General features: G+C 42.2%; 3 protein-coding genes and 1 long non-coding RNA gene across 4 annotated transcripts in view; all 4 read left to right on the top strand.

Moving 5' to 3' along the window:
- LOC308089548 overlaps window positions 1-27,536 on the top strand; it is a 204,518-nt gene that overhangs the window by 65,490 nt on the left and 111,492 nt on the right. The gene's annotated exons all lie outside the window — the stretch shown is intronic.
- Window positions 8,609-11,330, top strand: LOC308088214 (C3a anaphylatoxin chemotactic receptor-like; the record flags this gene model as incomplete). Its single annotated transcript, XM_080432622.1, has 1 exon — window positions 8,609-11,330. A coding segment is annotated over one exon (882 nt), but the record flags the coding sequence as incomplete, so codon positions are not given.
- Window positions 17,734-19,141, top strand: LOC308088728 (C3a anaphylatoxin chemotactic receptor-like). Its single transcript, XM_080433286.1, has one exon. The coding sequence runs from the start codon at window positions 17,782-17,784 to the stop codon at window positions 18,625-18,627; it is 846 nt and encodes a 281-aa protein (XP_080289412.1). The 5' UTR covers window positions 17,734-17,781; the 3' UTR covers window positions 18,628-19,141.
- Window positions 21,073-27,536, top strand: part of LOC308088213 (uncharacterized protein) — a 14,272-nt gene continuing 7,808 nt past the window's right edge. Inside the window, exons 1-2 of the mRNA XM_080432621.1 lie at window positions 21,073-21,128; window positions 22,113-22,925. Coding sequence (XP_080288747.1) covers window positions 22,125-22,925 — 801 coding nt within the window. The 5' untranslated portion in view covers window positions 21,073-21,128; window positions 22,113-22,124. The remainder of the gene's footprint in view (window positions 21,129-22,112; window positions 22,926-27,536) is intronic.

The raw sequence follows: 27,536 nt of genomic DNA, 5'->3' as shown, positions 1-27,536 counted from the left end.
GGTTGTTTTTCTAAGGTGATGTGAGGACACTGAGGTTAGAGTGTGCACTGACACGTCTGTCTGTCTGTTGTGCGTGTGTTGTAAGCTGAACATACAGTAAGAGAGTGAGATGTCACAATGCGACGCGTTCGAGTGAGACCAGGAAAGCAGCATGTCAAAGTTAGTACATGAAACACCTGACGAGAACTGTGTGCCTTGTGAACATTGTAGTATCATTATATTCATAAAATAAACACTTACAAAAAATTGTGTTTTATTACAGAGAAGAAACAGATTACAGGACAGTGAGGTACACCAAAATTGTCCACACAGCATCTCCAGAAGTTGCTGTTTTTTTACGCAATATGAACAAATGAGTCTGTGTTTGATTGGTGTTTGACATTGTTTATAGTTACAGTCAGATAATGTATTCAGACACAGTGTTTGGTCAGGTTACAGACAGAATCAAAATGTGAACGGTACAGTGATGATGAACCAACAGTTCTTGGTCATGTGGTGTAAAATATCCACCCCTGTGGAGAAGAGCTCTGAGTTCAGATATTGAATATATTTTATGTATCCCATGAAAAATGAAATGATAACAAAGACATGATTCCTCTCTCTCACACACACACACACACACACACACACACACACACACACACACACACACACACACACACACACACACACACGCAGAGGGACAGAGAGGAATGGAGGAAATGAGAAAATAAAGACAAATTCACTGGGGTCTTTTTCTTCCTCCCCCTCACATCTGGTGTCAGGGGCAGAGAGGGTCCCGTAGGCCTACATTAGCTGCATTGGGAAGTTGTCAAATCAAAGTTGAATTATGGTCAAAAAGCTAGATTTTTGGTTAAAGGGTAAGACCACTTTGGTAGAGGTTTGGGTTGTGTATTTACCTTGCCATGATGTAACCCCAAAGGTGGGCAAGAAATCAAAAATAATTGCTCTATTGATTAGAAATTGATAATTCAAAATATGCTCCTCATTGACTTACATTGTACGGTAAAACAGCTCTCAAAGTCACTATTTTAGCACATAAATGAACCCAAACATAGCTGATTCAGGCAATATAGAACATCACCAAACGTATTGTTTTTTTTTTTATTATAAAAATGTCAACTTCCTGTTGATTTTACTATTTGAAGATCTGGATCCAGTCCAGTCCAGGTTTTCTACTTATTAAAAATGGCAAAATCAACAGGAAGTTGACATTTTTATTTAAAAAAAAAACAGTTCTGGGTTTGGTGATGTTCTATATTGTCTGAATCAACTTTGTTTGTGTTCGTTTATGTGCTAAAAGAGTGACTTTGAGAGCTGTTTTACCGTACAATGTAAGTCAATGAGGAGCATATTTTGAATTATCAATTTCTAATCAATGGAGCAAATATTTTTGATTTCTTGCCCACCTTTGGAGTTACATCATGGCAAGGTTACTACACAACCCAAACCTCTACCGTGGTCTTGCCCTTTAAAGGAGAATTCCGGACATTTTAAGTGTTATCTTTGATGTGTCGTTACTCACCTACCGACGTAAACAGTGGCATTGTTTATTTCCAGATATTCCCCTGTCGTCATATTTTCAACCTCCTCCGTTGTCATAATGGGAGCGCGTGTCATAGGGAAATTCGTCTATTATAACCGATGCAAAGTTATTTTTTTCTCTACTACTACTCATTGTGGAGTCTGATGATAGTCAAACATGCAGTGAAAGTTCCTGAGAGGCTACCGCTAATGACGAACGAGCTAACGCTAGTTGCTTGTTTCTCAACATGGCAACACCAAGTTGCCAGGTTCTGGGAGAGAAACAAGCAACTAGCGTTAGCTCGTTCGTCATTAGCGGTAGCCTCTCAGGAACTTTCACTGCATGTTTGACTATCATCAGACTCCACAATGAGTAGTAGTAGAGAAAAAAATAACTTTGCATCGGTTATAATAGACGAATTTCCCTATGACACGCGCTCCCATTATGACAACGGAGGAGGTTGAAAATATGACGACAGGGGAATATCTGGAAATAAACAATGCCACTGTTTACGTCGGTAGGTGAGTAACGACACATCAAAGATAACACTTAAAATGTCCGGAATTCTCCTTTAAGGTTGAAGATTGTTGGTGAATCTTAAATCATCTTAAATGTTGAAAAGATGTCATTGAATCAACATTGTATTGTGATTGAATTTATTACTTTAAATACCAGCATTGAATCAATGTTAAATCTATGTTGTTTGACAATGCCAACTCAATGCCGATTCAATGCCAACATTGAATCAATGTTTTCATCATGTTGTATTCTCTGTATTCTCTGTATTATTATTATTATTATTATTATTTTCTTTAATGTTCTTCTATATTTAACTATATCTTACTTCACTGTTTATTGCTTTCTATTGTATATATTTGTGTTGTACTCAGGGCGTCCTCGCAAAAGAGAGCTTGCGCTCAACGGTTTACCCTGAATAAATAAAGGTCAATGAAAATAAAATAAAATACACACACACACACACACACACACACACACACACACACACACACACACACACACACACACACACACACACACACACACACACACACACACACGCGCTCAGACACACACTCATACACACATCGCATTCTGTAGACATTGACTAAGCACCACTGTCCTGGTCACTGTCCGAGCCCCCATTGAATCTTTCCCAGACACAGGGCATGCTTTGTTCACCTGCTCTGGTCCCGGGTTGGGCCGTTCGTTCTGCGTCACACGAGTCCTAGACAACAGAAGAATGGCTTCTTAGCAGACAGCCTAGATATATAGATGGGCCATACAGGCAGCTTGATCCACTGACTGGACGCCAGCCAAGCTCCACTGGGCCCTAAACTTCCTCCATACATCATCTGTCTGCCTCGGCCCCGGTCAAAAAGTTGTGGTGTTTTTATTTACAGCAGAGCGGATTGAGAGCCATCGCTATGTAGGGCAATCATCCATCCCCCCTGTCCCTGCTTTCAGTACAGTAAAAAAAATCACACCCAGTGTGAAGTGAGCGGTGCTATTTATTAATTTCATCATGCATCTCGGTAGCCAATCACAGCACGTCCTGCGAAGTGACGTGCTTACATTTTTTACATTATTATTAATTTCATCATGCGTCTCGCTAGCCAATCACAGCGCGTCTGCGAAGTTAATTTCATCATCTGTCTCGCTAGCCAATCACAGCACGTCCTGCAGAGCTTAGCCTATGGGCGTGTTTTCCACAGCATGGCGTCACAGCGAAAGACAAATTTTCGTGACGGAAAGAAAAACTTTCACCACGGATGGGTCCTAAACCCACTAATAGTGGTTACACCGCTCAAAAATGATATATCGTTGCTGTCAGGCAGAAACCTAGTCGTATCTCCATATTCTGTCCCCCTTTCGTCCATACATGGGCATAGACACAAGCTGACACGTCATGTGAAGTCTGGGTCTGGCAGAACCAGCTCCTGGTCTTGTTTTCGTACATTAATGCCCTACTTGATCATACTACAGCGTCACACAAAAGCGTCAAAGGTTTTGCTGTTTTTGAATTTGAATCCTGAAACAGTTTTGGACATGAGGTTTCCACCCGACAGCGACGATAAGATATATATTTATGACAACATTATTTATTAAAAAAATATATATATATTTTTTATTATTTGTATGCATACGAAAAGCTACCGCACACCGTCTTCAAATGCAAAAATAAAAGTTTTAATAGGACACACATGGTATGTGTCCGGACACCTTTATCAGGTTATATAACCTGATAAAGGGTTCCGGACCGAAACATTGTGTTTCCTATTACATTTTTCCATTTGAAGACGGTGTTGTGCAGGAGCTTTTCTTACGCGTTGATCGGCTCGTCTTTTTAAGGTTGGTCCCTCCCTGTCAGGGACATTGAGCCAGGGTTTAAGAGCTTTCTGGAAGGATAATTGAAGAGCACTTTAGCAGGAGTTGGTCATCTAGGACCAAGTTGTCAAATTAATGAGGAATGGTGCCTGTCAAGGGTGTGTGGGTGCAGTACTTCTAGGAGCATACTGCTACATTCACACTAGCAGCCAAAGTACAAAGCCACAGGCTGCAAGTCATTTTCAGAGGAAGCTAGTAGCGACATAGAAGATACAAACTAACGGCAGACACTCTAATTGCCGTGTGACACACAGGTGGTCTGTCTATGGCATTGGTTCTCAAAGTGGGGTCCGGGGACCCCCAGGGGTACTTGGAGGGGTTCCATCGGGTCCCCAGCAAAAGCAGTTAACAGAGCATCACAATCATTTTAACCATTTTATCCATTTATACGTTGGCTATTCAAAAATAGCAGATCTACAAGCTACAAATACAATAGCTTGTACATCTGTTATTTTTGAAAATGTTTGGAACATTTTGAATCATTAAAAGAAAAATAGAAAATAAATCTTCTCTTCTGGGGTCCCTGCCACAAAACCTTTTCAGATGGGGGCCCGTGGCGAAATACATATCAATTTGGGGGTCCTTGACATGAAAATATCAAGGACTGGTCTATGGCAAGGTTAAAATACAATGGAAAAAGGGTGAATCAAAGCTTCACAAAACAACACTTGAAAGACCACACATGGACTGAGTACGAGCCGTACTCAGACAGACCACCTCCCGAGGACGTCTGAGTACTGATATTTTTTTTTTACAGGGATCTGACTGTTCTTTTGGAGTGTCCACATAACCCATAAAAAAATGTTGAGTCATGGTCAGAGTCCACTTCAGAGGCTGAAAGGAGGCAAGTGGGGAAAAAATACCATAGAATAAAGAAAGCCTAATCATAGTTTGAGAATAGCATTGAGAAGCTCTCAACGCATTGAGAGCGTCATCCGCATTGAAAGATTGTAAGTCTGCTATTCTCGGCATGTCGAAGTATGATGAGTCGGGCTTAAAGTGGAGGATATGCAGCCCTGTGGATGAATGAATAACAGCCATGAATGACTGAGTGATTGAATGAATGAATGAATGGAATGAACAAGTTCATTCATTGTCCATTCATGACTCAGATGTGTGAATATATTTTATGTATCCCATGAAAAATACAATGATAACAAAGACATGATTCCTCCCACACACACACACACACACACACACACACACACACACACACACACACACACACACACACACACACACACACACACACACACACACACACACACACACACACACGCAGAGGGACAGAGAGGAAGAGAGAAAATTAAGACAAATTCACTGGTGTCTTTTTCTTCCTCCCCCTCACATCTGGTGTATTGGCAGGGCAGAAAGGGTCCTGTGGGCCTACATTAGCTGCATTGGGAAGTTGTTAAATCAACGTTGAATTATGGCCAAAAGGTTAGATTTTTGGTTAAGGTTGAAGATTGTTGGTGGATCAACCTTAAATGTTGAAAAGATGTCAACATTGTATTATGGTTGAATTTAATACTTGAAATGCCAACATTAAATCAATGTTGAATCTCTGTTGTTTGACGGTTGTTGTTTTTTGGGGTTGACGGTTTTTTTTTTTTTGGGGGGGTGTCAGTGAAGGCTCTGGGTGAGACCATTTAAAAAAAAATCAAGCACCATATGTTGAGGACAATGGGTTGTGATTTTTGAAATTATGTATAAATCTTAAGATTTGCGCGTAATGACAAACATCTAAAAGTCGACTTTGGACAGAGACTTGGCTTCGGTGCCTTGAGACAACCCTGTGCGCCTTGCTTGCAGAGACGGGAATTGAACCTGTGGTCCTGGTTGCCGTGTGGCTTTCTGTGCTAAAGACCACAGAGGTGTCCATCAACTATCTGCCCACCACCTTTGGATCATGTAGACATTGTCTTAACACAGTGACCTACTATGCTGCCTGCTCTGAGTCTGTTTTCCTCCTCATTTAACAAACAACGATACAGACAAAATATACCAAGATATGCAGTTTAATTTATTTCAGTTTTTATATATATTGTTGTTTGTTGTGCTGGATTGTTTATTGAGCAGTTTGGAGCACAATAGAATTGTTATGAATCCATTTGGCTTCTGATGAATAACAAGTTCAATAGCTCACTGTGTAAAGACACTTTCTATGATCACTCTTATGATCCAAAGGTCCTGGGTTGTGCTTTTGACTCCACTACATCTATAGGAAGGGGGAAAACAATACATTATGAATTACGAATTCCACTTAAGCCCTATTTCAAATATAATGAACATAGTAGATCTAATAAACTGTAGTGAAAATAGCTTATCTACAAGCTCACGACATGCCACATTTAGGCGTGCTGTGATCTTGTAGATAAACTATTTTCACATTCGTTTTTTGTGATTTTTTCCCCCTGATTTATATGAATCAGATTTTAATCATAATAATAGTGGTTTGAAAAGAGGGTATGGTTTATCGGATGACCGGACACATCCGAATCTGAATACTCAAACTCAGTCAAACTTGTACTTAAGTAACAGTACTTGAGTACATGTACTTAGTTACTTTCCACCACTGGTATGAACATTGAGATGTTACTGTTAAATTGAGAAGATCGATGTGATTCCTGGAAGTCTAACAAAAATGTTCTGTTCAAAGTTTTATTCCAGGAAGAACATCTGGTCTACTGAAGGTTCACATTGAAGTTCAATTGAATGCCTAATAGAAAACAAGCACGGTATTATTAAAGTGTGTGTGTGTGTGTGTGTGTGTGTGTGTGTGTGTGTGTGTGTGTGTGTGTGTGTGTGTGTGTGTGTGTGTGTGTGTGCGCACGTGCGTGCGTGCGTGCGTGCGTGCGTGCGTGTGAGTGTGTGTGTGCGTGCGTGCGTGTGTGCGTGTTAAGGGGGGGGGGGGTCTAAAAGAGTATGGGACTTGTCCCACCCTCAATAGCTGGGACTCTCATACACACAAGACATTGAACAGGACACAGTTCTCTGGTTGACATCCCTTCACCACGCAGAGAGAGGTGAGCTGTTTGTACTTTTAATCAGACCATTTTAAAGACAAATAAATGTATATGATGCAGGTTTAGGACAAAAAAGCTTTGAAAAAACTAAGTGTGCATTTATCAGTGTGTGTAGCCAGTGTAGTTATATGGGTTCATTTGTTTCAGAAAACTGACTTAAGACAAATCTGTCAATCAACCATGAGTGTAGCGTACATACTCATAATTTACTTTAGAGTCCAAGACTGATGAAAACAGATGGGATTATAAATACAGTGTATATGATTGATTGAAACCTTTATTTCAGGGAAATCCATTGAGACCAGGGTCTCTTTTTCAATGGTGCCCTGTGTACAAAAAGACATTTACAACAGTGGTTTTACAGATGTGACAAGGACAACAAGGTACATATAAAAATAAAAAGGTTGCAAAAGTTATATATTAAAACCATATATTACACCAAGCAGGTGCATAGATCTTCTTCCAATATAAGGTCAGCTAAAAATCTTTTAAAAATAGCAAAAGAAACAAGGGCATCTAACTTCAGCTTGTCTTGACATTCGTTCCATATATGTGGAGCATATACACTGAAGGCTGTATCTCCCAGTTTAGTACTGGTTGTGGGCACCTTCAGCAAAATGTTATTATCTTGAGATCTGGTACCATGACTTGAGGTATTGGGTTCTAACAGTTTTGTCAAATACAGGGGCAGTTTGCCAAGTAGTGCCTTGTATGTAAACAGGGTGAGGATGTTGCTTCCTTCTAAGAGCCAGGGAAGACCATCCTACTGAGGTGTACAATGTACAGTGATGAGTCCTGAAACCTGCACCTATAATAAAGCGGAGTGCACTGTGATAGATTGCGTCCAAGGGTTTTAAAGTGCTGTCTGCGGCATGCATATATAAAATATCTCCATAGTCAAGTATTGGCATGATTGAACCTTGACCCTCTTTCTATTTTCTTGAGAAAAGCAAGATCTATTTCGGTAGAGGAAGCCAATCTTAGGCTTAATTTTCTTAGCTAGATTTGTTAAATGAGTTTAAAAGATAAGTCCTCATCTAGCCAAACCCCTAAATACTTATAAAATGAGACTTGCTCAATCTGTGCCCCGCTCAGGGACAATATAGGGTCACTTGTTTCCACCTTTCTTTTGTTAGAAAACATCATAAACTTTGTCTTACCTATATTTAGAGACAGTTTAAGACCAGTGTGTGTGTGTGTGTGTGTGTGTGTGTGTGTGTGTGTGTGTGTGTGTGTGTGTGTGTGTGTGTGTGTGTGTGTGTGTGTGTGTGTGTGTGTGTGTGTGTGTGTGTGTGTGTGTGTGTGTGTGTGTGTGTGTGTGTGTGTGTGGGGGGGGGGTGTGTGTGTGTGTGTGTGTGTGTGTGTGTGTGAGTGTGTGTGTGTGTGTGTGTGTGTGTGTGTGTGTGTGTGTGTGTGTGTGTGTGTGTGTGTGTGTGTGTGTGTGTGTGTGTGTGTGTGTGTGTGTTGTGTGTTCATGTTTTTACAACTGTTTCATGAGCTTTTTGTAGAAATTGTGTCATAAAACAAAGCTTCATGCGTCTTTGTTTTGCCATTTCAGGTCTCTCACAACATGATGGATCTGTCTGGTGGAAACAGCTCTTTTGGGGAGCATGAGTACGAGGACTACAAGGATTTTGATGCATTTTCATTTCATTTTCATTCCCTTGAAATCATACTCATCATCGTCTACTGTCTCGTCTTGGTTGTCGGCGTGCCGGGGAACGGAGCTGTCATCTGGGTGACGGGGTTCAGGCTGAAGAAAACCACCAACACTGTTTGGTTCCTCAACCTCGCCGTGGCCGACTTCCTCTTTGCGGTGTTCCTGCCCCTGACCGTGACGACCGTGGCGATGGAGGGACACTGGCCTTTTGGCAAGTTCATGTGCAAGCTGAACTACAGCGTTAATTTCCTGACCATGTACGCCAGCGTCTACTTTCTGGTGGTCATCAGTGTTGACAGATGTGTTTCTGTGGCATGGCCGGTATGGGCCCAGAACCATCGCAGCGCGAGGAAGGCATCTTACGTGAGTCTGGGTGTCTGGGTGCTGGCGCTGGCTTTCAGCACCCCAGACTTCATCTTTATGGACGATGAGTACCCCCATAATGAGAACATCACCGAGTGCATGCACAACTTTGCGTTCTCCAATAACTATGACACCATCGCTCGCCTCCTCCTGGGATTCGTGGTCCCTTTCACCGTCATCGTCTCCTGCTACGCTGTCGTCATCAGAAGGAAGCGCTCGCTGGCCGGCCACTGGGGTCGGCCCTTCAAAATCGCAGCAGCTGTTATCGCCGCTTACTTCCTCTGCTGGGCTCCCTATCACATCATGGAGATCATCCCTAGGAACTCGATCAGTGGAGCGGTCGTGTTTTTTATGGCCGATTGCCTGGCGATCCTCAACCGCTGCCTCAACCCGCTGTTGTATGTGTTCATGGGTCAGGATTTCAAGGGTAAAGGTCGCAAGCCTGTCCTGAAAGTGCTGGAGAGTGTCTTCACTGAAGAGGAGCCTCCATCCAACCCTCCCACAAACTTTACCATTTCTGATACAGAATAGGTCTTTGAATTGATTTTATTATTACTATAAATAGCATTTCCCCCCCCCAGTACATGGACCCTATCAGACACTTTTCTTACAGTAGCCTACATACTGTAGCCTATTGGAGATTTTCCGGTGCAAGTTGTGCGAAATTGTATGCTGTCACAAACCATGTTTTAGTTTTATGTTTGTTTGTTTTGGTCATTGGTTATTTCATATTTGGGTTAGAGTTATATTATTTTGGAATTACTGATTTTAACAACTGCCTTGCATGTATTTTGTAGGTTAGACTGGGCGTACAACTGTATTCTAGACTGTCTGTTAACTGTCCCATGGCAGAACCATAGAGAGAGAGAGTTCTGACACTAGCGTTCACTTCTTCGGGCCAGGTTTTCTACATACCCGTCTATTGGCGAATAGTGACAAAGTCCTAAACCGGAAGTTCATGGAATGCATTGAAGTCTACGGCTCCTTGTCACTATTTCCAGTTTACATAAACTCCGTGACCGGAGCTGTTTCTGCCCCCTCATTGGCGCAACTCTCTAATACAAGGCTCTGTCCCATGGGTTTAACCCATTAAGACCGGGGACGCATCTGTGTCATTTTAAAATTCTTTGGCTATTCAAAAATAGCAGATCTACAAGAGCGCCGCACTATGAGCTTGAAGATCTGCTATTTTTGAAAAAAACGTTGGTACACGTGTGTTACCTGTTTATTAAGCTACTACTATTTTTCAACCACATCTAATGAGACAAGACATCGGTTGAATGAGTTTGGGAACAGACGTCATGAGACAAAAGACATAGTATACAACACATTATATTTGATGGGAAAATGAATTGCAACAACTTGGAAAGACACTTTCATTCTGACAAACCATAAATCATTTGACTAGACCTTTCCACCAGACAGAGAAAAGAAGAAGACACACAAAAAGGAACTGAAATCTCGGGGGTGGGGGTTCAGGGGTAGAGTGGCCGGGTAGAGTGAACTGGAAACCGCAAGGTTCCCAGTTCGATCCTTGGCTGGGGGGCTCCCCCAGAGTTAGTGTCGAAGTGTCCATCAGCAAGACACTGAACCCCTAATTGCTCCTGATGAGCAGGTTGGTGCCTTGCATGATTTCCTCCGCCATCGGTGTATGAATGTGTGTGTGAATGGGTGAATGTAATGCACAATCTATGTAAAGCGCCTTGGATAAAAGCCCTATATAAACGCAACATTTACCATTTTACCATTTATATCAGCCATATGTATTTGTATACCATACATGGAACTGCATAGAACTCTCTCATCATTATTCTACTGTAAGTATTTGTCTCATCAGCGAGAACTGCACAGTGATGGTGAAAAAAGAGAACTTGCGGACAAACCACATGTCGTTTGACTAAACATTTCCAGCAGAGCTGAGAACTGAGAAAAAGAAATAAACTAAGGAACTGAAATTTCAACCATTGCCATATAAAAATATCAAGTCAAGTGCAATCATCAGTTAACCTGACACCGTCAAATGGAAGAAGCTTGCGACACACATTTGTTTCACAGCCGTATACTTCCCATCTGAGACTCCGGTCGCAGAATCGATGACAGACAGTTTTTCTTTTTTTCAAGCTACTAGGCAGGTGATTGGATGATCCCGCCCCTAGCAGCCGCTGATTGGTTCGAACACGCAGTGTTCGGCCATCTCTACTCCCTGCGCAATCCCAGACCTCCCTGAAATCAAATGCAAATGAGATTTCCGGAGGGAGGGGGTTTACCAGGCTAATCATCAGTATGTTAATCATAAACAATGTTTTTATTTTTGTTTGGTGTGCATTACACTTTTTTCATAATTATACATATTAAACTATTGACTCATTAATTATTATCTTTGCATTATTTGAATTAGGGGTCTATAATAAGATGAAAAGCCAGTGGCTAAATAGATCTCATAGCCACAATGAAACTGCGGGAGGGGGGGGGGGGGGCTTCTGTTCCAACCTTCTTTAATTAGCACTCACGTCACAAATGTGTTTCGTTCTGAACTTTTCAGAAAAAAGAAAGAATATATATATATATTACAGGGGTGAGCTCTAGGGGGTGCTCAGGGGGTCGGCGACCCCTTAGTTCTGACACTATGGGGGCTCGCGCGTGCTCCACATGCACGACCAGCTCCACATGCACGCGCGAGCACACACCGTCAGCCGCCCGCGAGCCGTCAATCATTAACACAACAACGCACCGTCAGGGGCGAGCTGTCTTTAACACCTTAAACAATGGCCTCAACCTGGCTGCTTTGCATAACATTAGGCTACTCGAGAAAAGCCATGGAGTGTGAAAGGGTTAATCGCTTAGCAGAGGACACAAGAGCTAGTAGCCTACCAGACACTCACAAAGTTATCCCTGTCTAGCTCTGGTCCATAGCGTTAGAAGGAGTTCTCCTTAACGTTATGGTACTTTCAATTCTTTCCCCTCGCACCGCGGTAGCACAGCCTCTCGTCTGTAGTAAAATAAAAAAATACACTTTTGGTACTCACCAAAACAAAGACGGTTTAATGGAGTTGAAAGCCTATTCTACTAAGTGGGAACACTCTGAGCCCCCACCTCACGTATAAAATACACTTTTTGGCCAGAAAAGAAAATATTTCACCGGAAGGAAGAATCTGCAGGTCAATAGGAACATTCCATTGACCAGATTTGTAGAGGACACTGTGGAGTAACCAAAAACAGGTTTTAATTCCGGTGAAATATTTTCTTTTCTGGCCAAAAAGTGTATTTTAGACGTGAGGTGGGGGCTCACAGTGTTCCCATTTAGTAAAGTAGGCTTTCAACTCCATAAAACCGTCTTTGTTTTGGTGAGTAGCAAAAGGGTTTATTTTATTTTTTTTACTTGTTTTAAAAACCACTGTTTTGAAAGCAATGTAAGTCTTAAAAAAAAAAGTAATTCAAGTAAAGGCAAGTTGACTGATTATTTTAAGTACTTATGTGTGGGTGAATCTATGTAAAGGGCTTTTATATAAAACTAAAAGGAAAATAAAAGAATTAATTAATTGAAACAAAAATAAAAACAACAAATTAACAATGCAACAAAATAATAAGAAATATAAATACATTAATAAACACATGTTGAATACAGTATTTCAACTAGCACTGAGCTGAGTGGCTATGTGCACATGCCTGCGCACGTGCGCGCGCACGCGCCCGCGCACGTGACGTCATAAAATAGAGCCCCCATAGTTACAAAATCCACAGCTCACCACTGTATATATATATACACACACATGCTATTCTAATTGTTTTAAAATGTGTAGCACACTGGCATAGACACTATGGCACATTACAAGTCCATTAGTTTACATTTAGCGCTAGTCATTTGAGTTTCCGGTAAAATCATTGACCAGTTATTTTGTATGTCCGTGACAAAAATAAAATATTGATCAAAATGTCCGTCACAAGCTGGCATGGTGATGACCCCTGGTCTGTGGCTTACATTTTTGGAGTTGTATTAGTAGTGGTATTCCATAGATATAATTACATGTAGATACCCTGTACCGCACTGGCTGCTGCTGTTCATTGGAGTGATGCGTCAACGTGACCACTAGTCAACCCCCTTGCTTTGTTAGGACACTGACACATAAGTTACTATCCACCACTGTCAAGTAGGGCGTTAATTTACGAAAAAGCACAAAAGGTTAGAATATGGAGAGAGAGGAGGTTTCTGCCTCAACAAAATACTCCTTGAGTGAGTCCAGGAAAGCAGCATGTCAAAGTTAGTACATGAAACACCTGACGAGAACTGTGTGCCTTGTGAACATTGTAGTTCCAATGTTGACGTCTCCATCATTATATTCATAAAATAAACACTTACAAAAATGTGTGTTAACAGATTACAGGACCGTGAGGTTTTGATGGAAACCTGACCACGACCCAACCTGTCCCAGCTCAGATGTTACACCAAAACTGTCCACACAGCATCTCCAGAAGTTGCTGTTTGTTTACACAATATCAACAAATTAGTCTGTGTTTGACATTGTTTATAGTTACAGTCAGATAATGTATTCAGACACAGTGTTTGGTCAAGTTACAGACAGAATCAAAATGTGAACGGTACAGTGATGATGAACCAACAGTTCTTGGTCCTGTGGTATAAAATATCCACCCCCGTGGAGAAGAGCTCAGAGTTCAGATATTGAATATGTTTTATGTATCCCATGAAAAATGAAATTATAACAGACATGATTCCTCCCACACACATGCGCGCGAGAACACACAGAGGGACAGAGGGACAGAGGGACAGAGAGGAAGAGAGAAAATAAAGACAAATTCACTGGGGTTCACTAGGGTTCACTTTTTCTTCCTCCCCCTCACGTCTGGTGTATTGGCAGGGCACATTTTAAAACACATTTTAGCTGCATTGGGAAGTTGTTAAATCAATGTTGAATTATGGTCAAAAAGTTTGATTTTTGGTTAAGGTTGAATATTGTTGGTGGCTCAACCTTAAATGTTGAAAAGATGTCATTGAATCAACATTGTATTATGGTTGAATTTGATACTTGAAATGCCAAAATGTAATCAATGTTGAATCTATGTTGTTTGACGGTTGTTGTTTTTTTGGGTTGACGGTTGTTGTTTTTTTGGTTGAGACCATTTAAAAAAAATGAAGCACCATATGTTGAGGACAATGGGTTGTGATTTTTTTTATTGTCTCCGCCAGGCCGAAAGGCATGGCGAGAGAGTATGTTTTGCACCCTGTCCGTCCGTCCGTCCGTCCGTGTGTGTGTCCGTCCGTCGGTCATTCTGTCTGTGTACAGCTAATCTCCGGCACCATTGGCTTGATCGCAGCGAAACTGTGCACACACACACTCCCTCGATGCCAATTCATAACCGCTGCCCCAAATGTTTCACATGGGCCTGTTATAGTGCCACCAGGAGGCCGATTTGTGCAAAACGTATTTTTTGACAGTACTCCTACAGATTTTGGCCAAAAAACACGCAAATCGGTACACAGTATCTCTATAGTCAATAAACCAAACGGGTCTTTCAGATTTCTCAAGTCCATCCTGACAGGCTAAAATTGGCTTCCAAAGTTTGCAGGAGTACTCTGTTTTTAACAAAATGCCGCAAATCATGAACACAGCATGCAATTTCCGTGAAATCTTGTACACACATTCCCATTAGACCGAGGAAGAAATGCCACTTGAAATTTTCCAAAATAGCCTCATGTTTTTACCTATAACTGCACCAATCTGTGTAAAACTTTGTATGCACACTCTTTAGAGGCCAAGGAAAAACTTTCGCCCTGCATTTTTCACATTTGCCTTTTATAGCGCCACCAGGAGGCCAACTTATGTAAAAAACATTTTTTGCTATTAAGCCTAAAGATTTTATCCAAATTTCACACAAATCGGTACACATGATCTCTATAATCATGTGATCAAGACGGATCTGTTTGATTTTTCATATTCCATCCTGATTGGCTAAGATTGACATCTAAAGTTTGCAGGAGTGGCCCGTTTTGAACAAAATGCAGCAAATCATGAACGCAGCGTCCAATTGTGGTGAAACTTTGCACGCACATTTGCACTACATTGAGAAACAAATGCCACCCTTTTAACATTGCCATATTATAGCGCCACCAGGAGAACGATTTTTGCAACACTTTTCTTTTTTATATTACTCACACACATTTTGGCCAAACATCATGCAAATTGGTACACATTATCTCTACAGTCAAGTGATCAAGACGGATCTGTCCAATTTCTTGTAGTGTCTCCTGATTGGCTAAGATTGCCATGTACATTGAAAGTTTGCAGGAGTGACTGCTGTGAACGTTTGCACGCACACTTCCACTTGCTTGATGAAAACATGCCACCATACATTTTCCAAATCAGCCATATTCAGGCACTATCAGAGGTTTTACGGCATATTGTAACTCTTCCTTTTTACTCAGTGTTTCACTGCTGTCAATTAATGTTTGCACACACACACACACACACACACACACACACACACACACACACACACACACACACACACACACACACACACACACACACACACACACACACACACACACACACACACACACACACACACACACACACACTCAAACACTCTCTCTATCACACACACACACACACACACACACACACACACACACACACACACACACACACACACACACACACACACACACACACACACACACACACACACACACACACACACACACACACACACACACACACACACACACACACACACACACATGTGAAATATTTATTTATGTCCACATAAACAGAAGTACAAGATGTACAAAGGACATAAACACTGCCACTGCAGTCAGATAAAGGGAAAACAGCCAGTTACAAAGTGCATGTATAGCAGAGCATTGTTACATACAAAACAAAAGATGGCATACTTGTCAAACACAGCGGAAAACAATCATGGGTACACCCAAGCCCTATTTCAAATATAATGAAAATAGTAGATCTAATATAGTGAAAATAGCTCATCTACAAGCTCACAACACGTCGCATTTAGACGTGAGCTTGTAGATAAACTATTTTGTTTAGTTTTTTTGACATTTTTTCCCTGATTTATATGAATCAGATTTTAATCATAATCATAGAGGTTTGAAATGAGAGTATGGTTTATCGGATGTGTCTGGATGACCGGACACATGTCGACATACTGGTCGACCAGTCTATAGAAATGGAAAATTGGAAATACTCCAGTAAAGTAAAAGTCAAACTTGTACTTAACAGTACTTGAGTAAATGTACTTAGTTACTTTCCACCACTGGTATGAACATTGAGATGTTACTGTTAAATTGAGAAGATCGATGTGATTCCTGGAAGTCTAACAAAAATGTTCTGTTCAAAGTTTTATTCCAGGAAGAACATCTGGTCTACTGAAGGTTCACGTGTGTGTGTGTGTGTGTGTGTGTGTGTGTGTGTGTGTGTGTGTGTGTGTGTGTGTGTGTGTGTGTGTGTGTGTGTGTGTGTGTGTGTGTGTGTGTGTGTGTGTGTGTGTGTGTGTGTGTGTGCGTGCGTGCGTACGTGTTAGAGGGGGGGGGGGTCTAAAAGAGCGTGGGACTTGTCCCACCCTCAATAGCTGGGACTCTCATACACACAGAACATTGAACAGGACCCTGTTTGACATCCCTTCACCACGCTGAGAGAGGTGAGCCGTTTGTACTTTTAATCAGACCATTTTAAAGACAAATAAATGTATATGATGCAGGTTTAGGGCAAAAAAGATTTGAAAAAACTAAGTGTGCATTTATCGGTGTGTGTAGCCAGGGTAGTTATATGGGTTCATTTGTTTCAGAATACTGACTTAAGAAAACTCTGTCAATCAACCATGAGTTTAGCCTACATACTCATAATTTACTTTAGAGTCCAAGACTGATGAAAACAGATGGGATTATAAATACAGTGTACTGTATGTGCGTGTGCGTTTGTGTGTGTGTGTGTGTGTGTGTGTATATATGTCACAGGGAAATTGGCATTCCAGGGAAATTGAAAGAGGAGCGCTCGCTTTTAGGCGTGGGGCTTCGGCGCGAGGCGGGGCTTTTCGCGACAGGGTTTTTTGCGCAGGAGGAGGAGGAGGAGGCACGAGGCAGGGCTTTGATACGAGGCGGCGTGAGGAGGAGGAGGAGGCGCGAAGCGGGGCTTTGATACGAGGCGGCGCGAGGAGGAGGAGGAGGTGCGAAGCGGGGCTTTGATACGAGGCGGCGCGAGGAAGAGGAGGCGCGAGGCGGGGCTTTGAGGCGAGACCGACCAGGCTTTTGTTGTTCCCCCCCACATAGCAACCAGGAAGCTACGCTAGGGGAACGCTGAACACACGTTCACACACATACTTGATAATAGTTAATGTCCATGACGGAGGCGCGCCGAGCATGCACACACGCACACATGCGTACGCACACATGCATGTGGATTCAGTGTGCATTCATTGCCCTCTAGTGTTGGTTATACAGAATTGCCTGGGCGGGTGGTAAAAACAAGCGCTCCTTTTTCAATTTCCCTGGAATGCCAATTTCCCTGTATATATATATATATATATATATATATATATATATATATATATATATATATATATATATATAATGTTTGTATGTTTGTGTGTTCATGTTTTTACAGCTGTTTCATGTGCTTTTTGTAGAAGTTGTGTCATAAAACAAAGCTTCATGCGTCTTTGTTTTTCCATTTCAGGTCTCTCACAACATGATGGATCTGTCTGGTGCAAACATCTCTTTTGGGGAGGATGAGTACGAGGACTGCAAGGATTATGATGCATTTTCATTTCATTTTCATTCCCTTGACATCATGCTCATCGTCGTCTACTGTCTCGTCTTTGTTGTCGGCGTGCCGGGGAACGGAGCTGTCATCTGGGTGACGGGGTTCAAGCTGAAGAAAACCGCCATCACCGTTTGGTTCCTCAACCTCGCCGTGGCTGACTTTCTCTTTGCGGCGTTCCTGCCCCTGACCATGACGATCTCCGAGATGGAGTACTACAGCGTTCATTTCCTGACCATGTACGCCAGCGTCTACTTTCTGGTGGTCATCAGTGTTGACAGATGTGTTTCTGTGGCGTGGCCGGTGTGGGCCCAGAACCATCGCAGCGCGAGGAAGGCCTCTTACGTGAGTCTAGGTGTCTGGGTGCTGGCGCTGGCTTTCAGCACCCCGGACTTCATCTTTATGGACGATGAGCACCCCCATAATGAGAACATCACCGAGTGCATGCACAACTTTGCGTTCTCCGATGACTATGCCACCATCGCTCGCCTCCTCCTGGGATTCGTGGTCCCTTTCACCGTCATCGTCTCCTGCTACGCTGTCGTCAACAGGAGGAAGCGCTCGCTGGACGGCCACTCGGGTCGGCCCTTCAAAATCGCAGCAGCTGTTATCGCCGCTTACTTCCTCTGCTGGGCTCCCTATCACATCATGGAGATCATCCCTAGGAACTCGATCAGTGAAGTGGTCTTGTTTTATATGGCCGATTGCCTGGCGACCCTCAACCGCTGCCTCAACCCACTGTTGTATGTGTTCATGGGTCAGGATTTGAAGGGTAAAGGTCGCAAGCCTGTCCTGAAAGTGCTGGAGAGCGCCTTCACTGAAGAGGAGCCTCCATCCAACCCTCCCACACACTTTACCATTTCTGATACAGAATAGGTCTTTGAATTGATTTTATTATAACTATAAATAGCATTTTTACCCCCAGTACATGGACCCTATCAGCCATTTTTCTTACAGTAGCCTACATACTGTAGCCTATTGGAGATTTTCGGGTGCAAGTTCGAAATTGTATGCTGTCACAAATCATGTTTTAGTTTTATGTTCGTTTGTTTTGGTCATTGGTTATTTCATATTTGGGTTAGAGTTATATTATTTTGGCATTACTGATACATTTTAACAACTGCCTTGCATGTATTTTGTAGGTTAGACTGGGGTGTACAACTGTATTCTAGACTGTCTGTTAACTGTCCCATGGGTTTAACACAGGTTAAACACGGGGACCTTTGCCATGGGAGACTGTCTCCGGCACTGAGTTGTATGGCCCATTGTTCCACTGCAGATGTTAGGGACCACATCCAAAAGGATCTCCGCCAGGCCGAAGGGGTGGCCGAGACTATGTTTTGGGTCAGTTGTTTCTAAATGTCACAGTAAATGATTTATTAAAGTGTCAAACTCATAGCAAGTGTTCAGAGACATGTTTTCTTCAACTTAATGTAAACAAAGTTTCTTTTTTCTAAATCGAATTAATAAAAATCCCAGTGAAAGCAGGTGTGCATTTCCCTGTCATTTCCTTGTTGTCTGAGAGGCATAGGCACCGATAGCGTGGGGGCTTCAAGGTTCAACTTTATTATTGTCCCAAAAGGGCAAATAGGTTTACAGAACATCAGCGCTTCGGGACCAAAGCCCCCACGCTCAACTGGTCAGCCCCCTCATGAATGTCAAATATCGGGGCCCAATTTCATTACCATTACTATAACGCGGCGCATCTCTGAAGGTGCAAATGTGTGCCCGCGAGAGAGCCGCAACGCGCCATTAACACCTAGAGTCTAGAACAATAGCCCAGACAGAGTGCTAAAGGAGAATCAGCGGCCAGAGGAATTTAATCATCAATCCTGTAGGTTCATCAAGTTACATAGGCCACCAGGTGGGATTCATGAATTAAATTACAGAGGTGAGTAACTAAGTACATGTACTCAAGTACTGTACTTAAGTACAATTTTGAGGCTACTTTACTGGAGTATTTACAATTTCCAATACTTTTACTTCTACTCCAAATATGGCAAATATTGTACTTTTACTCCACTACAATTATCTGAAAACTTTAGTAACTAGTTACTTTGTAGATTTTGATTATTATTACAAAACAAACAGTAACCACTTCAGCCCTATATCGGCTATTTGAAAATAGCAGATCTACAAGCTCACAATGCTCACGAATCACATTTGAGTTATTGTGAGCTTGTAGATCTGATATTTTCAAAATATTTGTATACATTTGAAAACTTGAAATGGGACATTTTGTATAATGAGTACTTGTACTTTTGGTACTCTAAGTACATTTTGATGCAAATACTTTTGTACTTTTACTCAAGTACATTTTGAATTCCGGACTTTTAATTCTACATTGCAGTATTGATACTTTTACTTAAGTAAAACATGTGAGTACTTGTTCCACCACTGAAGGATGGGTAGAGTGTTGTTAATGTTGTTTTATGGTCATTTAATTAACTAATTAAGCCCCCCCCTGTGTAGGGGGGGGGGGCTAGTGGAGGTCAAGTTCAGCCCCCCTGGCCGCGCACAAAAAACAGCGCCCCTGCTGAGAGGCACAACCTACCCCCCTGACAACGGTTTTTGTAAAACATTATATATGTCTTGCATTTTGATACTGACAGGCAAAACTTACATGAGATGATAGTGGATGGATAGATGATTAAAATTAGGTATATTGTGACTGTTTGACGACTACTTTCAAATCACTAGATGCAAATTTGCGAGAGGAGAGGTCACAACGCGTCACATTGCGACACGTTGTGAGCTTGTAGATCGGCTATTTACAAATAGCCAGAGTTTAAATAGGGGTTAATGTATGTTTTGTAATAATAATCCAAATCTACAAAGTAACTAGTAACTAAAGTTTTAAAATTATTGTAGTCGAGTAAAAGTACAATATTTGCCTCTGAGATCTGGTGGAAGTAAAAGTATAGAAAATTGTAAATACTCCAGTAAAGTAAAAGCACCTCAAAATTGTACTTAACTGTACTTGAGTGTATGTACTTAGTTACTTTCCAAGGTATGAACATTGAGATGTTACAGTTAAATTGAGAAGATCGATGTGATTCCTGGAAGTCTTACAAAAATGTTCTGTGTGTGTGTGTGTGTGTGTGTGTGTGTGTGTGTGTGTGTGTGTGTGTGTGTGTGTGTGTGTGTGTGTGTGTGTGTGTGTGTGTGTGTGTGTGTGTGTGTGTGTGTGTGTGTGTGTGTGTGCGCGTGTGCGTGCGTACATGCGTGCCTGTGAGTGTGTGTGTGCGTGTGTGTTGGGGGGGGGTCTAAAGAGCTAAAGAACTTGTCCCACCCTCAATAGCTAGGACTCTCATACACACAAGACATTGAACAGGACACAGTTCTCTGGTTGACATCCCTTCACCACACAGAGAGAGGTGAGCTGTTTGTACTTTTAATCTGCACTTAGGTCTATATTAAGGATCAGACCATTTTAAAGACAAATAAATGTATATGATGCAGGTTTAGGGCAAAAAAGCTTTGAAAAAACGAAGTGTGCATTTATCAGTGTGTGTAGCACACTCACGATTTAATTTAGAGTCCAACTGATGAAAACAGATGGGATTATAAATACAGTGTATGTATGTGTGCGTGCGTATCTATCTATCTATCTATCTATCTATCTACTGTATCTATCTATCTCTCTATCTAACTATCTATCTATCTATCTATATATATATATATATATATATATATATATATATATATATATATATATATATATATATATATATATATATATATATGTCACAGGTAGATTGGAAGTGGAGCACTTGTTGTTAGGCTCGGGGCGGGGCTGCGATGCGAGGACGACGACTACAACAACAACATGGATGTACACACCTGCCTCAGTGGCGCACTTCGATAATCATTGGACTCCCCATCCACTATCACTGGGAGTCTGGGTTTGACTCCCCCTTGGGACATTACTTTTTCAAACAACCGCGGACTACTTTTTTTCGCCGATAAAGTATAGTTTTGGACCATGACGGAGGCGCGCCGACTCAGCAGACCTTGAGGCCAAGGAGGCGCGCCCGAGCGCCTCCAGGCGCGAGTGCCCGCGCCGACCGGCCGATGGTGTGTGTGTGTGTGTGTATGTGCGCGCGCGCATGCGTGTGTGCGTGCTCGTTTGTGCGCGTGTGCATGCTTGCGTGTGTGGTGTGGGACTCATGTCTGGCTTTTATTGCCCTCTAGCGTTGGTTCTACAGAATTGCCTGGGGGGCGGACGGGCGGTGAAAACAAGCGCTTCTTTTCCAATGTTAAATGTTTGTGTGTTCATGTTTTCACAACTGTTTCATGAGCTTTTTGTAGAAGTTGTGTCATAAAACAAAGCTTCATGCGTCTTTGTTTTGCCATTTCAGGTCTCTCACAACATGATGGATCTGTTTGGTGGAAACAGCTCTTTTGGGAAGGATTATGATGGATTTTTTTATTCTCTTGACATCAAGTTCCTCGTCGTCTACTGTCTCGTCTTGGTTGTTGGCGTGCCGGGTAACGGAGCTGTCATCTGGGTGACGGGGTTCCAGCTGAAGAAAACCGCCAACACCGTTTGGTTCCTCAACCTCACCGTGGCCGACTTCCTCTACGCGGCGTTCCTGCCCCTGACCGTGACGGCCTTGGCGATGGAGGGACACTGGCCTTTTGGCAAGTTCATGTGCAAGCTGAACTACAGCGTTAATGTCCTGACCATGTACGCCAGTGTCTACTTTCTGGTGGTCATCAGTGTTGACAGATGTGTTTCTGTGGCGTGGCCGGTGTGGGCCCAGAACCACCGCAGCATGAGGAAGGCATCTTACGTGAGTCTGGGTGTCTGGGTGCTGGCCCTGGTTTTCAGCACCCCGGAGTTCATCCTCCTTCACCACAATGAGAACATCACAGACTGCATGCACTACTTTGTGTTCTCCGATGACCTTGACACCGTCACTCGCCTCCTCCTGGGATTCGTGGTCCCTTTCGCCGTCATTGTCTCCTGCTACGCTGTCATCAGGAGGAAACGCTCGCTGGACGGCCACTCGGGTCGGCCCTTCAAAATCGCAGCAGCTGTTATCGCCGCTTACTTCCTCTGCTGGGCTCCCTATCACATCATGGAACTCATCCCTAGGAACTCGATCAGTAAAATGGTTTACTATGGCCTACTGCCTGGCGATCCTCAACCGCTGCCTCAACCCGCTGTTGTATGTGTTCATGGGTCAGGATTTCAAGGGTAAAGGTCGCAAGCCTGTCCTGAAAGTGCTGGAGAGCGCCTTCACTGAAGAGGAGCCTCCATCCAACCCTCCCACAAACTTTACCATTTCTGATACAGAATAGGTTTTTGAGCAATTACAAATGTGGTTTGAAAATTTGTAAAAGTGAATATGCATTTATGAAAAAGGATTTTCCTGTCATTCCTGTTTTCTATACTTTGCCTAAGGTACATAAATCCCAGACAATTCCACTAGTGGGCAGACCAATAGTGAGTAGTATTGATTCTCTAACCACTAATGTCTTGCCTTAAACCATGGGTACTTCTCTCCCCTCTTATACGAGGGATTATATTGATTTTATTAGCAAATTAAAGTCTGTGGACCTACCCACCACAGAGTGTCTGTTGGTCACGTTGGATGTTTGGGTTAGAGTTATATTATTTTGGCATTACTGATTTTAACAACTGCCTTGCATGTATTTTGTAGGTTAGACTGGGTGTACAACTGTTTTCTAGACTGTCTGTTAACTGTCCCATGGCAGACCAAATAGAGAGAGAGAGTTCTGACACTAGTGTTCACTTCTTCGGGCCAGGTCTTCTACATAGCTCTCTATTGGCGAATAGTGTGACAAAGCCCTAAACCGGAAGTTCATGGAATGCATTGAAGTCTACGGCTCCTTGTCACTATTTCCAGTTTACAACTGCAACTCTCTAATACAACTCTCTAATACACAACTCTCTAATACAAGACTCTGTCCCATGGGTTTAACCCATTAAGACCGGGACGCATCTGTGTCATTTTGGAATTCTTTAGCTATTCAAAAATAGCAGATCTACAAGAGTGCCGCGCTATGAGCTTGTAGATCTGCTATTTTTAAAAAAAACTGTGGTACACGTGTGTTACCTGTTTATTAAGCTACTACTATTTTTCAACCACATCTAATGAGACAAGACATCAGTTGAATGAGTTTGGGAACAGACGTCATGAGACAAAAGACATAGTATACAACAAATTATATTTGATGGGAAAATGAATTGCAACAACTTGGAAAGACACTTTCATTCTGACAAACCATAAATCATTTGACTAGACCTTTCCACCAGACAGAGAAAAGAAGAAGACACACAAAAAGGAACTGAAATCTCGGGGATGGCAGTGGCTCAGGGGTAGAGTGGCCAGGTAGAGTGAACTTGAAACCGCAAGGTTCAATCCTGGGCTGGGGGCTCCCCCAGAGTTAGTGTCGAAGTGTCCTTGAGCAAGACGCTGAACCCCTAATTGCTCGGTGTATGCATGTGTGTGTGAATGGGTGAATGTAATGCACAATCTATGTACAGTGCTTTGGATAAAAGCGCTATATAAACGCCATTATATATTATATATACACCATTTACCTTTACCATTTATCTCAGCCATATGTATTTGTATACCATACATGGAACTGGATAGAGCTCTCTCATCATTATTCTACTGTAAGTATTTGTCTCATCAGCGAGAACTGCACAATGATGGTGAAAAAAGAGAACTTGCGGACAAACCACATGTCGTTTGACTAAACATTTCCAGCAGAGCTGAGAACTGAGAAAAAGAAATAAACTAAGGAACTGAAATTTCAACCATTGCCATATAAAAATATCAAGTCAAGTGCAATCATCAGTACGTTAATCATAAATAATGTTTTTATTATTGTTTGGTGTGCATTACACTTTTTTCATAATTATACATATTAAACTATTGACTTATTATCTTTGCATTATTTGAATTAGGGGTCTATAATAAGATGAAAAGCCAGTGGCTAAATATGGCCACAATGAAACTGTTGGGGGGGGGGGGGGGGGCTTCTGTTCTAACCTTCTTTAATTAGCACTCACGTCACAAATGTGTTTCGTTCTGAATCTTTCAGAAAAAAGAAAATATATATATATACACACACACACACACACACACACACACACACACACACACACACACACACACACACACACACACACACACATTTTTTATTTTGTATGTCCGTGACAAAAAATAAAATATTGATCAAAATGTCCGTCACAAGCTGGCATGGTGTTGACCCCTGTTGTGTGGCTTACATTTTTGGAGGAGTATTAGTAGTGGTATTCCATATATATAATTACACGTAGATACCCTGTACCGCACTGGCTGTTGCTGTACATTGGAGTGATGCGTCAACGTGACCACTAGTCAACCCCCTTGCTTTGTTAGCACACTGACACATAAGTTACTATCCACCACTGTCAAGTAGGGCGTTAATTTACGAAAAAACACAAAAGGTTAGAATATGGAGAGAGAGGAGGTTTCTGCCTCAACAAAATACTCCTTGAGTGAGTCCAGGAAAGCAGCATGTCAAAGTTAGTACATGAAACACCTGACGAGAACTGTGTGCCTTGTGAACATTGTAGTTCCAATGTTGACGTCTCCATCATTATATTCATAAAATAAACACTTACAAAAATGTGTGTTTTTTGAGAAGAAACAGATTACAGGACCGTGAGGTTTTGATGGAAACCCAACCACGACCCAACCTGACCCAGCTCAGATGTTACACCAAAATTGTCCACACAGCATCTCCAGAAGTTGCTGTTTGTTTACGCAATATCACCAAATTAGTCTGTGTTTGATTGGTGTTTGACATTGTTTATAGTTACAGATAATGTAGTCAGACACAGTGTTTGGTCAGGTTACAGACAGAATTAAAATGTGAACGGTACAGTGATGATGAACCAACAGTTCTTGGTCCTGTGGTGTAAAATATCCACCCCCGTGGAGAAGAGCTCAGAGTTCAGATATTGAATATATTTTATGTATCCCATGAAAAATGAAATGATAACAAAGACATGATTCCTCCCACACACACACACACACACACACACACACACACACACACACACACACACACACACACACACACACACACACACACACACACACACACACACACACACACACACACACACACACACACACACACACAGAGGGACAGAGAGGAAGAGAGAAAATAAAGACAAATTCACTGGGGTTCACTAGGGTTCACATTCACTTTTGTTTTGTACAAAACAAAAGATGGCATACTTGTCAAACACAGCGGAAAACAATCATGGGTACACACACACACACACACACACACACACACACACACACACACACACACACACACACACACACACACACACACACACACACACACACACACACACACACAGAGGGACAGAGGGACAGAGAGGAAGAGAGAAAACTAGAAAAAGTGGTCAGGTAGGTTATTGTGGCCTCCTGGTGGCGCTATAATAGGTCAATGTTTAAAGGGTGCCATTTGTTCTTGGGCCTTGCACGGCAATCAGACACTGCATTCATGGTTTGAGGCATTTTGTGCAAAAAAAATGTTTTGCTAAATTAGACCTGCTGGTGGCGCTATAACAGGCCAATGTTAAAAGGGTGGCATTAGTTCCCAACATAGTGTGAATGTGCGTGCAAAGTTTGACCGCAATCGGACAGTGCGTTCATGATTTGCGGAATTTTGTTCAAAATAAGCCACTACAGCAAACTTTAGATGTCAATCTTAGCCAATGAGGATGGAATATGAAAAATCAAACACATCCGTCTTGATCACATGACTATGGAGATCATGTGTACTGATTTGCGTGAAATTTGGATAAAATTGGAAGGAGTAATATAAAAAAATGTGTTTTACATAAGTCGGCCTCCTGGTGGCGCTATAAAGGCAGATGTGAAATATGCAGGGCAAAGGTTTTTCCTTTACCTCTAGGGAGTGCGCATACAAAGTTTTACACAGATCGGTGCAGTTATAGGTAAAAACATGAATCGGCCTGTTATAGCACCACCTTGAGGCTGATTTGAAAATGTTCAAGTGGCATTTATTCCTCGGCATAGTGGGAATGTGCGTGCAAAGTTTCACGGAAATGGCATGCTGTGTTCATGATTTGAGGCATTTTGTTGAAAACGGAGCACTCCTGCCATTTTGAGCCAATCAAGATGGAATATGAAAGATCTGAAAGACACATTTCGTTTAATGACTATAGAGATACTGTGTACCGACTTGCGAGATTTTTGGACAAAATCTGTAGGAGTACTGTCAAAAAATATGTTTTGCACAAATCGGCCACCTGGTGGCGCTATAAAAGGCCCATGTGAAAAATTTGGGGCAGAAGTTCGGAATTGGCATCCAGGGAGTGTGTGTGCACAGTTTCGCTGCGATCAAGCCAATGGTGGCGGAGATTAGCTGCTCACAGACGGACACACACACACACACACACACGGACGGACGGACGGACAAACGGACGGAGGGTAAAACATACTCTCTCGCCATGCCTTTCGGCCTGGCGGAGACAATAAAGACAAATTCACTGGGGTTCACTAGGGTTCACATTCACTTTTGTTTTGTACAAAACAAAAGATGGCATACTTGTCGTTTCAACTCTCTTTATGACCTCAGTTTTCAGACATGCTGACCTCAACTGAAGTGTCGACAAGGAATGCTCTTGTTGAGATAACAGTGTTGTTCATTCTTGAGCATCTAATATACACAACACAATTACCCTGTTCACAGTTGTCCTCATAAAGCAGGACTTA

Source organism: Gymnoscopelus braueri (genome assembly GCF_963280865.1).
Source record: "Gymnoscopelus braueri genome assembly, chromosome: 7".
NCBI lineage: Eukaryota > Metazoa > Chordata > Actinopteri > Myctophiformes > Myctophidae > Gymnoscopelus > Gymnoscopelus braueri.
The sequence above is the reverse complement of the archived record's forward strand: the minus strand, read 5'-3'. Positions and strand labels throughout refer to the sequence as shown.

What these genes read in the sequence shown, in the direction of transcription:
- LOC308088728 (XM_080433286.1), top strand. Translation starts at nt 17,782, where the DNA reads ATGCTCATCGTCGTCTACTGTCTCGTCTTTGTTGTCGGCGTGCCGGGG.